Below are 12,831 nucleotides of genomic sequence, written 5' to 3'. Positions count from 1 at the left end.
GCTGGATAATGGAAAAAGCCAGGGAGTTTCAGAAAAACATCTATTTCTGTTTTATTGACTATTCTAAAGCCTTTGACTGTGTGGACCATAACAAATTGTGGCAAGTTCTTAGTGGTATGGGGATACCAAGTCATCTTGTATGCCTCCTGAAGAATCTGTATAACGACCAGGTAGCGACAGTAAGAACAGACCACAGAACAACGGACTGGTTTAAGATTGGGAAAGGAGTATGGCAGGGCTGTATACTCTCACCCTACCTATTCAACTTGTATGCAGAACACATCATGCGACATGCTGGGCTTGAGGAATCCAAGGCTGGAGTTAAAATCGCTGGAAGAAACATTAACAATCTCAGATATGCAGATGATACCACTTGGATGGCTGAAAGTGAAGAGGAACTGAAGAGTCTTATGATGAAGGTGAAAGAAGAAAGTGCAAAAGCTGGCTTGCAGCTAAACCTCAAAAAAACCAAGATTATGGCAACCAGCTTGATTGATAACTGGCAAATAGAGGGAGAAAATGTAGAAGCAGTGAAAAACTTTGTATTCCTACGTGCAAAGATTACTGCAGATGCTGACTGCAGTCAGGAAATCAGAAGATGCTTAATCCTTGGGAGAAGAGCAATGACAAATCTCGATAAAATAGTTAAGAGCAGAGACATCACACTGACAACAAAGGCTCGCATAGTTAAAGCAATGGTGTTCCCCATAGTAACATATGGCTGCGAGAGCTGGACCATAAGGAAGGCTGAGAGAAGAAAGATCGATGCTTTTCAACTGTGGTGTTGGAGGAAAATTCTGAGAGTGCCTTGGACTGCAAGAAGATCAAACCAGTCCATCCTCCAGGAAATAAAGCCAGACTGCTCACTTGAGAGAACGATATTAAAGGCCAAACTGAAATACTTTGGCCACATAATGAGAAGACAGGACACCCTGGAGAAGATGTTGATGCTAGGGAGAGTGGAGGGCAAAAGGAAGAGGGGCCGACCAAGGGCAAGGTGGATGGATGATATTCTAGAGGTGACGGACTTGTCCCTGGGGGAGCTGGGGGTGTTGACGACCGACAGGAAGCTCTGGCGTGGGCTGGTCCATGAAGTCACGAAGAGTCGGAAGCGACTAAACAAATAAACAACAACAACTCATCATTCAGCTTCATTGGATGTTGCTGGGTTTCAGTATAAGAGAAGGTGGAAACTCTCTGCATCCTGCTTTTTCTCACCAGGCCTGTTTTCATCATGGGCCTTTTAGCTTTTTAAAATAAAGCAACTTTAAAGGTAAAGTATTTTCTATTCTTTATTCTCTGTAATATCATTTTTGACAGAAGATGGCCAAGGCTCACCACCAGAGTAGTCCAAAGATAGCTAGCACCACAAATTATAGATCATCTGGCCACAATATATGATGCATTTCCACTATACTGAGGGAAATGCATAAAGCTTCATCCTGAACCAGACTTAATCTGTACAGATTAGATTTATACCAGACTGACTGAATTCACCTATTAGCTTATTCACTCAGAGATAATATATAGACTGAAAGCATTTCTAGGCAGAGGTAGGCAGGAACTCTTCACTGTCAAAGAAACTAAACTGGGGCAACAAGCAATCTCTAATTCAGTCCTTTTGGTCCTATCCCACAAAAAGGCCACAGTACATGTGCTGACTGAAAGGCTGTACTCAGGACTGTAAGAAATGTAAACTAGTAGTAAAGGGGAAGACCTGGCTTCTGCTACACACAGCTGAGCCTTGCCTAGAGAAGTACAGCTCTAGCTTGGTGATCCAATGGTTACCTGACAAGCAAGTGAGGTTATATATGTGAAACACCTGTTCCTTCAATATAAGAAGAGGGAGTACAGCCCTCTCTTCTAAGGCAGCTGCAGCAAAAAGGAAATCAGTTTGTTAACTACACAACAGCATATGGCTGCTATTCTGGAAGAAAGCGGGAGAATCTGCTGGACATTGCAAATCAAATGTTTGGATGTCAAAATGACCAGGTATAGCTAGAAATGTTTTGCTTCTTCCTTACACAGGATATTGAGATGTACATTACGTAGCCAATAAGCAGCATGCCTAGGCATTTTGTAAATAAGACTTAACATGAGTCACGTGCGGTTTCATTCAGCTACTGTAAACCAAATGCACATTATCTAAGGCCCTGCAATCCCTCCATTTTAAAGAAGTACAGTCCGATCACCATAGCTCATTTCAGATGTTCTCTTACCTGTGACAGTTTAGACAGAGCCTGTCTACCATACTACAGGCACAGAAGGCAAGTGAGTCACAGGTTTCATTTACTATTCCAACAAAGGCATTGGTTCCAGGTATTCTTGTCAGCTTGTATTTAGAACAGTGGCTGCCGTGCACAAGATTTGTCAGATCACCCTAGGGGGAAGGAAAACATATCAGACATGTGGCGGAAAACATGTTTCCCAATGAAGTGAATTGTTCTTGTTACCACAAATGTTATCTGCTAGACTGTAGGCCTAGAGTGTCCCACTAAATGAACTCTCATCAACAGGACATCCAAATATTTTAACATCCAAAATAGCCCAACCAGATAAAAACACAAACTCTATGGAATAAATTATTCTGACTAAAGCAATGTAAAATAACTGGATGTCATATAGTGGAATATACTACATCTCATTTGTTATCTTACCTTCTGAAAACAATTTTTCAAATCAAAGAATCATGAAGCCCTATCACCATCTTCAGCAAGCTTCTAATTCAAAGAATAACGCTGAAATAGCAATCATCTATTATATAGTTTCCCCCACTCTCCCACTCATTAGAGAAGGAAGAAGTAGATTCAGTAGCTGGGATGCACTTCATTTCAAATGCAAGCATAAATGTCCACTTATATTAACCTTGTTCATTAATGCACTCAAATAATAATACTATAATTACAGAGTGTCCCATAATCCATTTCAGATATGCATCCAAGCACTATGTTGGATCCCAGCAAGGCTCATCTAATCCAGCACCCTGTTCTCCACAGTGGTCAACCTCTTCAGATGTTTATGTAAGGTCTACAGCATCCTCCTGCTGCTGTTTTCTTGCAACAGCTTATTAGGACAAGGTGCCTCTGATCATGAAGATAGCATATAATCATCATAAGTAACTAATACTTCTTTTCATTTCAAGTTTTAATGTCCTCAGTGCCTTTTCTCACAGGGAAACTATACCACCCTTTGATATTTTTAGTTGCCACGTTTTTCTAGTTTTGCAACAGCCTTTGAAATGCAGCGAGAAAAACTGTGCACAATATTTTAAATGTGGTTCTACCACAGGTTCATATAGCTAAAGAATATTACATTTGCTATAGGATGCTACCTAAAATATCAAATCTATGGTTTGCTCTGCACAGCTAAAGTAGTAACCTTTAGAATAACTTAATGCCACTTTCACAACTGAATGCCCTCTACATGAGTTTCATATTATCAGTCAGGTAGGCTATTGTATGGAATGATATCATCAGGTATAGTTTCCATGTTCCCAAAGGTGCATAGAAAGCATGCAGATTCATAACATTCTCAGGAACTTATCCTGAGACCTGCTGTTTTTGCAGTGCCCCTGTAGTAAAGAAAACATGTGTTTCAGCACTGAAGCTGCAGAGCTGATGCAAATCCAAATTCATGTAATTTGCTAATTGCATTTTTAAAATTTTGGTCACTAACTGGGATATATAGCAGCCTGCCTAAAAGTTCACCCATAACACCTAAGCGTTTAAGAGACATGAATAAATTGCCCCATGATCTACTATTTGTCTACCAGACCACTGCTGCAAAATAGGTTGGTATACTGTCTCTAATACAAGCTAAATAATATCCTATTCAGATATAAGCAGTTTAATGACTGGCTTATACTAAATTAAAACAAGCATACCATCAAGCTAGTATTAAATTTATAAAACCTCTGGACAGTTCTGTCACTGAAACTGTTACACAAATTTTTCTTCACAAAGTTTGGATGATTTAGGATATCATTTGCCACCAGAGGTTCCTACAAATAAAAAAAATGTAAGAATGTTAACAGTTTTATAGTTTTACAAAGCACCAACAGTGTATTTCTCTTGTTAAATTAACAGTTATATAGGTAGTCCTTGGATTACGACGGAAATTGGGACTGGAATTTCTGTCGCTAAGCAATGCAGTCATAAAGCACATCACGTGACTGCACCACTTAGAGACAGCCATCCCAGCAGTCCAAGTTGCTGTCTTAACCCCAAGACCATGCAGGTCATTAAGTGGGAGGAGGTGGAAGTCCCAGACAAGCAGGCTGGTGGATGCACAGGTGCTGCAGGGCACCACAGGCAGGCACTCCAGGTGCTGTGGGTGGGCAGGGGTGCCATAGGTAGGCACTACGGAGCATGGGCGGCCGAAAAAGCGGCAGGAGCAGGAGTGACTTCCAATTTCCTGCTGGCTTCCCCATTCACTTTGCTTGTGGGAAGCCAGTAGGGAACGTCGGAAATCACAATCATGTAACCACAGCTTGCTGCGATATCATAACTGCAAGCTGGCCACCAAGAGCCTGAATCATGGTCATGTAACTGTGGGGATGCTGCAGTGGCTGCAACTATGCAGACAGGTCATAAGTTCCCATTGTTTAGTGCTGTTGTAACTTTGAACGGTCGCTGAATGTGTGGTCATAACTCGAGAACTACCCATATATCAAAGCATCATGATGCAGCCAAACCTTGTGTGTAATATGCTGCTGTTCTACTGGAGCATGGCCTTTAGGATCAATAAGAGTTGGATGTGCCACAAGATATCCTCTATCTTCCATAATAAAGCACCTGTCAAAAAGCAAACAGTAAAAGAAATCATAGATCAGAATACCTGTACTCTTAGGTAGCAGGGTGTGTCTATAGTTTGTCAAACAAGTGTGTGCATGCAAGAGGACATGTGTGTTTGTTTACTTATTTATTCATTCCATCTGGATGCCACCGAACTCCAACCAACTCTGGGCAGCTCATGACAATAGAATAACATAGAAACAACAAAATACAAAAAAAATAAGCAGAGAAAGTAATTTGGGATGTTAGGGATACGTAAAAGGTTGCAAGTTCTAAACTTCTCAAGCTTAGAACTTCTTTTCCAAGTGTTCCAAAGTTAGAACAAACAGATTGTTTCGTTCTGAACTGAAACAAAACAGGGCCAATTTGAGCAGTAGGACTTTGTGCGTTCCGAGAGTCCTAAGACTGGCTTCTTATGAACCTAAGCTTTTTTGAAGACAATTTGTAAAATGCAGTGCACTGCCAAACTGCACTTGGGCTTGTTTTTTGGACAGCTGTCGCAGCCAAGACCAGTTTCAACATGGAGAAAGTAGACATACACTCACGTGCATTTGGAAGAAGGTTCTCCCAACCCTATAGCCATATAGAAATATTATTTGAGGAGGGGGGCTGTTGTTGTCCATTGGCTATATTCAACTTAATTTTTGCTGGATTCAGTGTTGTTTCATAGTCCAATAGTTCTCTGTAGTGGAACACTCAAAATATTTTGGGGTCTTGTTCCACTGGAACATATATCACTCGAGGCTTTTCAAATTTTATTCAAGCAGAAGGTTCAGAATGGGGCTGCTTTTTACAAAGCTTGAAACAAAATACCCCTAAAGCATATGCATGTAAATTATAGAATTTGGTGCCAAGCAGAGAAGGAATTTTCCAGCATGAGTTTCTAAGACTGACCCTCCAAGAGGAATTAAAGCTACCATAAAATCTTATTGACCAAGTTTCACTTATCCCAAGTAGCCTAGGAAGGTATTAGATTCAGTGGTGGTGCAAGTAGCTGAGAGGCCAAGAAATCGCATCAACACATCTTTTTGTCCAGTTACTATTAGTATGGCATCACCAAAGTGACCAAGGCAGTTTCTATCCCATAGCCAGGCCTAAAACCATACTGAAATGTACCAAAATATTCTACTTTATCCAAAAACACCAGTGGTAATGTGTACCTTTTCATTATCATTCATTGAGGATGGAGGATAGGGGCAGAATCTCCTTTCCTTTTTCTATCAATTACCCTGGCAACCATAACTCATATAAGTGTGGAAAAGATACAGAAAAGGTATTTTTATCCCTTTTATGTCCCATAGTTCCATCAATTAAGCTGCAATCTTATATACACTTACAATAGAAAGCAATGGTTAGTATTTCTGAGCAGAGCTGCACTGTAAGCGTAATTTTATCAGGAGACCATTGGGGTGTTTTGGAGGGCTTGGTGGGAGCTAAAGGGGGAAAGGGAAGCAGTTTACCTCCCAAAGGTCTCGTGTTCCGGTTTCTAATCTTACTTTGCAAAACAAAAAACAAAAAATGTATGCCATGATCAACAGCACAATCTCAAAGTGCTGTGCTTGGGAAGACAGCAAATAGCCTGCAGGCTGCCCCTTCTTACAGCATAGGCTGATTCTGGAGCACGAGATTTATAGTGCTTCATGTTCTTTTGTTCTAGCTTCTTTGCTAGAAATTGCATTTTCCCTTCCTTTTTTACTATTGTCTTGTCTTCAGCAACTTCTTCTCATTGCTCAATCTGGTGCAGACCAGAGTTCCTTTCCTCCAGCTCATTCTGAAGCTTAAGAATCAGATGATAGTCAGAGAGAAGCAGAGAGGGGGCAACATAGGTAATACGCCTACGGACAATAGGCTGGTGCAGAGGGAACTCTGGCAATGGTTAGTGCTGATCATTTAGTGCACTGATGCAGGAGGAAAAGATCCGATCTCAGGTTGCCAGACTGGAAACCAAGCAGTTCTTCAGATCTGAATAAGCATTACAGATCCTCCCGACATCATCGGTTTTTGTTTGTTTATGCATGTAATTCTTCAGTACTTAAGGTGTTTCCCCATATTTTCATTCTTATGCAATATTCAATTTAGTTTTCCAATTTTATACACCTATTAAATATACCCTTAATATACTTCATGAATCAAATAACCACTTGGATTAGAAGAGCAAACGCCACTGTGAACTAGTTAATCTCTAAATTGCATTAAAAGACGTCAAGCGTTAAGATTTTTACTATTTTAATTTTTCTTCTGACATCTACAATTTCTTTCAGATGTAATGACTTTAAAGAGTATTGTAGTGAATTGAAACAAAGTATATATATATAAAAAAAGGAAATTGTACTCTAAGTAAAAAATTAAAGCAAAGAAACAATACTGTATATAATTTTACCTTATTTTATTGCCTCCATCTTGGTTACAAACTGGTAGCAGGTCCATTAGTACTTTGTAGAAATACCTCAGAGTAAAATCAATGCCCATCACAGCAACAGAATGGCCAGAAGACATCTGTGAGCTACAATCATAAGAAGCACAAGTAGATCTTTTGAGAGACACAGAATTAGGAAAATAGCCAAAATGTTGCATATATGTCCACAGAATCATGAGTTTAAATCAGTAAGGAATCTTCTTCCTGACTTCGCAAATTATAGCCCATTAACCTCGGACTTTCACAAACAATGGGAGCAAGCATTCATAGCTTTATTCATCTCAGCAAATTCTCCTTCAGAGAACAAAACAAAACAAACAAAAACTTACCAGAAACAGTTTTGTATGTGTCTATATATGTATGCATGTGTCTGTATTTCCTGCCTTCTACTGCATACCATTCAAGGTGGCAACCAATACAAAGCCAAAACAATAAAATAAAATAAATGTAACAGAAAACTAAGAACAAGGGAAAAAAGCAATTGCAAAAAAGCAATATGGTAAAAAGTAGGCAGATAAAATAGGTGAGAGTCCTGCAGTGCTTTGGATTTCCTGTAGAAGAGGTGGTTTGGAATATTTAGCAGCAGGAACAGTCAGCTTTTATGACTAATTAAACTCTTTTTGTGACTTTTTTTTTTTTTCAGAATTATGTGGCTGCTGCAGGGAGGCTTTCTCTGCAACAGCATGATCCCAAAAAAGATGCAGCTGCATTCATGACTTACAGTCTGGTGCTGTAGTTGCCTCCCATGCACTGTATTCTGAAACATCTCTTCCAAATCAAATCTGAAACCGGGCACAGTCATACAATCGATAGCATACTTTTATCAGCAGTTAAGTAAATAGAAAGCTTTTAAGTAATCCATAAAAGACCTCCAGGGATGGTGCCAACCTTTGAAGCAGAGAATTCATCAATTTGGCTGCAGTCACAACATGTTGGTAAGCAATGGCTAATTTCACATGACAATCTAAGCCACCAATCTGTTTAAACATATTTTCAATTAGCTGGTTAATACATTCTACTAGATTGTAAGCCTTAACATATTGTGATAGTTTACCAACCACATTATGCTAAGCCAAAACCAAACAAATAGCTTATTGGGATGTGTTAATGCGTATTTTTTTCAGTAGACAATATCGTAAGATTCAACTGATATGTCAGGATGGAAAAATAGTATTTGGCAGGGTGTATTCACCTTTACTTCTTTCTTTCCAATCATATCAGAAAATATTACCTACATGAAAAAATTATGAGATATGTCACTAATTTTCTTTAAAACTGAATTAAAGTTTCACTTGGCCAAATCTTTCTCAAGTGAATCAAGGCAACCCTTTTAGCATTAGTGAGGCTTGTCCTAATGCAAATTGGAATTTTATACCTCTAATCTCTTGAGTCTTATACATTTAACAATACATCAGCACATTGAGCAGAATACTGTTTCACTTTTTAAATTTTTTTAACTTGGGTATCACACTCTTGTGCCCTACATTTCTTAATCTGAACCAAATTCCTGGCCAACTTACTAGCACAGATAGGAAATGCCCAACTCACATATTACCCAATGTGAATAAAAGGAGGACAGGACAGGACAGGACAAGGGAAGACAAGGAAAGTTGGGATGCAGTTCTAGGAATTCTCAGGAAACTATATAAGCATGTTCTTTCCAGAACATTTGCTATAGCCAAGTGAAGAGTTACGCAGGGAAAAAAACAAAGCACATTTAATTTAATGGAAAACCTTGGTAAAAGAGGTTAAAATTAAAAGACAAACCCAACATTTGTATTTACCAGACTATTGAAATCCAACAAGAAAGGCAGTACCATTAACACTTTTTTAAAAAACTGCACTACAATTTATTCAGTATCCCCTGGCAATGCACAGAACTATCATCTCTCAGAAAACCTTGTTCTTCAGCATCCCTTATATTCTTGTATAAATAACTAGACACATGAAAAGTAAAATACAATCTGTTTATATCATTTTTAATTCGGAACCTGATCTTTGCTAAACCTTACAAAAATATAACACAACCGCGTTGTCAAAGTTGTAAGGGCAATTGACTTTTGCTTTTCTGAAATTGGTACTGGTCTTCATTAAAATGATGCTAGATAAACTTCAAAAAAAGAAGAAGAAGAAGAAGAAGAGCTGAAATGTAAACAAAAAACCAAAGCAATAAATAGAATCCCTGGGCTCATCACAGCCTCCAGGTCCCCCACAGCATTCCATCAGCTACAGAAATATAGATGCCTTATCGGGTAGATGCTGTTTAAAGACTCAGATTCTTTTCAGCTTGTGGGGAACTGCATGGCCTTCAGACCTTCTGCCTATTAAAATTCTTCACAGCTTTTCACTTTCTCCCATCATGAGAAAGGGAATATAAATTCCCTGTAAAGATACTAAAATTCCAAGTAGCTGAAAGGTCAAAAGCTTTGGTTTAGGAATGAATATGGACACCTAATTGCCCATCAAATTGGTCAGAAAATTTGGATTTAGACCTGAAATCAGCTTATATTCAAATATTCCTTTAGGGGATAAAATTTGGCTGGTGGATAAAAGTATATTTTCTGAAAAGATAATTGTATCAGGATTGCCTTGTCAAACTATCTTTTTCTTTGAAGTAGATGCTGGAATGTAAAGGATAGGTCCTTTCCTGGCAAAAAGATCTAGTTTTTATATGTTACTCCATAATGCTGTAACACAAATCTGGTGCAATATTATGCATCAATTGTTCTCTCCTAAGCTACCTGGGGGTGGGGTGGGGGGTGGACAAGTTGTAATTGAAAGGAAATAAAACAGCAATATGGACCGAAGCATCCCTAAATCAGTGGGAAATAGTTATCCCAAGCAGAAACCTTCACCATCTTTATATAAGGCATACCTGAAATATGAAATAGACGCACACACACACACACAGAGTAGCCAAAAATCAGGAGTCTGGTAGCCCCTTTACAGACTAATTCACTTTATCAAAGGCGTACGCTTTTGTGATGCATCTTATGAAGTGAGGTGTAGCTCATGAAAGCTTAGGACTTTTGATAAAACGTGTTAGTCTGAAAAGGGGCTATCAGACTCCTCCTGATTTTTGGCTACCATAGACTAACAGGGCTCTCCTCCTATAACACACACACACACACACACACACACAGACACGTATACTGTGTGTGTGTGCGCGTGCGTGTTCCTCATTAACCATTGATGGCATAGATTTCCACCAATATAGCCTGTTTCTGAACTTGGTTGGTTTGTATACCACACGCAACTTTACTCTGTTGTGCATTCTGAGCCTCTCCTCCTTCCCACTCCCCCCTCTCTGCCTCTGCAAAAATCTGGCATCTTGTATCAAATTGGAACCCAGGCAGAGAGTGAAAGCACAAAAACCAAAGACTCTAGGACGTAAATACTATTTTATATATTCTTTAATTCTATGTTCTCTGTACTATTGAGGTGCCATTTTGTTTTTTCATTTTTTGTTTAGGTGGGTTTTACATTGTATTTTTTTCTATATAAGCCACCAAATTGTTTAATTACAGTGGCATAGAAATATGTTAGATAAATGATTAAATTGCCAGCAGTGGGAGCAACACTTTCCTATGGCCATTTTTACATGGCATCATTTTCATTCCCCAAACCCTCCAAAGCATTTTGAAGCCAACCATGTGATTATCTTCATTCCCACCAATTTCAGAAAACTCAAGGACGGCATGGGATACTTTGAGCCAAACCGTGTTCCCTCCAGCCAACTAAAAGGATAATGCAAAAACCATAATCAATCAGTATCCCACCCCCTGAGCTATAGCTGCCCCTAAGTAAGAAAAGTTCCCTAATAGAAAGGATAAAAATTAAATTGCTAGCCTCCATTAAAAATTGTGCATTTGACTGACTTCTTGACAAGAAATTTGAGTTGCTGTTACACAGAACAAGCTGCTTGCTCACTAAATGTCATTCTTCCTGCATATACATTTCGACTGAAATCTGTGACACTGCTAGGAATTCAAACCATAGTTTTTTCATACTATGAAATTGAGTAGAAACTTGCCTAGGCAAGCTACTAGAGTTCAGGTGATGGGAGGAGTGGTGAGACCATTCCCAGGGGACCTACTTCCAAACCCTGTGAAACTCTAGCACTGCTAGTATTACCAGAAGGAGATGCCCCAGGAGTATTGCGAGAAGGAGATGCCCTCGGAAGATATCATAGGAACACAGTGGTACAATAGCTATGGTAATTGGCATACATGCCATGTGTTGAAAGCTCTTAGGATTCATCCAATTTCAACCATATCTAACAAATCAGCCTTTCTCAGCCTTGTGAAGTAGTCCAGACAAGGAGCATGTCCAGATGAACTAATTCTACTTTATTGTATGGTTACATTAACAGAAACTTGCAAATCTGAAAGTACAGTTCTCCCTCATCACCTTTACAGCCCAAGAAACTAGGGAGGGGCCCTTCTGAGATGTTTGCCACGCCCACATTCCTGCTGCAGGCTAAGCTGCCGCTTATCCAACCATCCCCCTGGCTGTGGCTTTTCCCTGTCTCCCAAGGATATTCCCACATACCACTACATCTTGCCACCTCCCAGATGTGATTGATTATTCCCACTTAACATTTTTATATTATCATGAAGACCCTCCACCCACCCAACTACTAAACTAGGCACATCATGACAATCTAAACAAGCATTAGCCATACACAAGCCTGAGAATTTAAACTGGAGGCACAGGTCCTTAAAGATATTGAGTATGTGTTCTCTATATTGAAGCTTAAAAGATGCAGAAGTAGCAACAGCAGCTGTGAATACATGATATCTTGCCCAGATGTGGAGGTCTGCTGATACCCATGTTTTACTCCATAGCTCAAGATTGCATATTGTTGCCTTGGCAACTGACACATGAAAGAGCGATAAAAGACTGTCTTCGAAAGCCTATACTTGCATGTATTTACAACAATGTGCAGAAGGGGGAAAAAAATCTTCCCTCAGTCATCTGCTACTATTAGAGTACCTGAAAAATTCCGGTGAAGGTGTATAGGAGTGCACTGCTGAAGGTTTCTCTCCAATATGCTTGCAGATACGATAGATCACATTTTCACAACAAACCATTCAGGGCAGGAGCAACACTCCCTTTGGAACCAAATCCTCTGGTTCAAGGACTTCATTTTGGCATGGAAATGCAGGAGATTGGATCCAGGCCCTTTTGCATGCAAAGCCCAGATACAGACATTTTTCACACCCAGACAAAAGCCCCCTCCCTCTAACCTGAAATTTGCTCAAACATTCCGGATCCTACTTTACTAGCAATCACATCACACCTTCCACAAGAGCCAACAGTAGTTAAATATGGTAGTCGTTTAGCTTATCCAAAAGAAGTTCAGGGTGGCACACAGGAACTGGCCCAATTAGCCAATCTAGTCTCCAGATCTTTTGGACTACAACTCCCATTGCTCTCTGTTATCCTACTCAACGATCAGAGATTACTGGAGCATGTCATCTGAAAGATTTGGGAGGGCTACAACTGTATGCTATATTTTCTAAAGATATCATATGCCAGCCCTCTAGTACCTAGTCCAAAGTATTATTATGTTGTAAATTCTATAGGGATATTAGGTCAATCCACATTTCCCCAAATAGA

General features: G+C 39.5%; 1 protein-coding gene across 3 annotated transcripts in view; it reads right to left on the bottom strand.

Annotated features, from left to right (window-relative positions):
- The window catches only part of CACHD1 (cache domain containing 1), a 136,518-nt gene that overhangs the window by 17,247 nt on the left and 106,440 nt on the right, over positions 1 to 12,831 (bottom strand). For all 3 annotated transcript variants that reach the window (XM_063298070.1, XM_063298072.1, XM_063298073.1), the window contains 4 exons: positions 7,174 to 7,296; positions 4,694 to 4,793; positions 3,884 to 4,000; positions 2,220 to 2,380 (listed from right to left, as the gene is read on the bottom strand). In XM_063298070.1, the coding sequence (XP_063154140.1) occupies positions 2,220 to 2,380; positions 3,884 to 4,000; positions 4,694 to 4,793; positions 7,174 to 7,296 (501 nt within the window). The remainder of the gene's footprint in view (positions 1 to 2,219; positions 2,381 to 3,883; positions 4,001 to 4,693; positions 4,794 to 7,173; positions 7,297 to 12,831) is intronic.

This window comes from Candoia aspera, chromosome 3 (genome assembly GCF_035149785.1).
Source record: "Candoia aspera isolate rCanAsp1 chromosome 3, rCanAsp1.hap2, whole genome shotgun sequence".
NCBI lineage: Eukaryota > Metazoa > Chordata > Lepidosauria > Squamata > Boidae > Candoia > Candoia aspera.
This window is presented reverse-complemented; position numbering and strand designations above follow the sequence as displayed.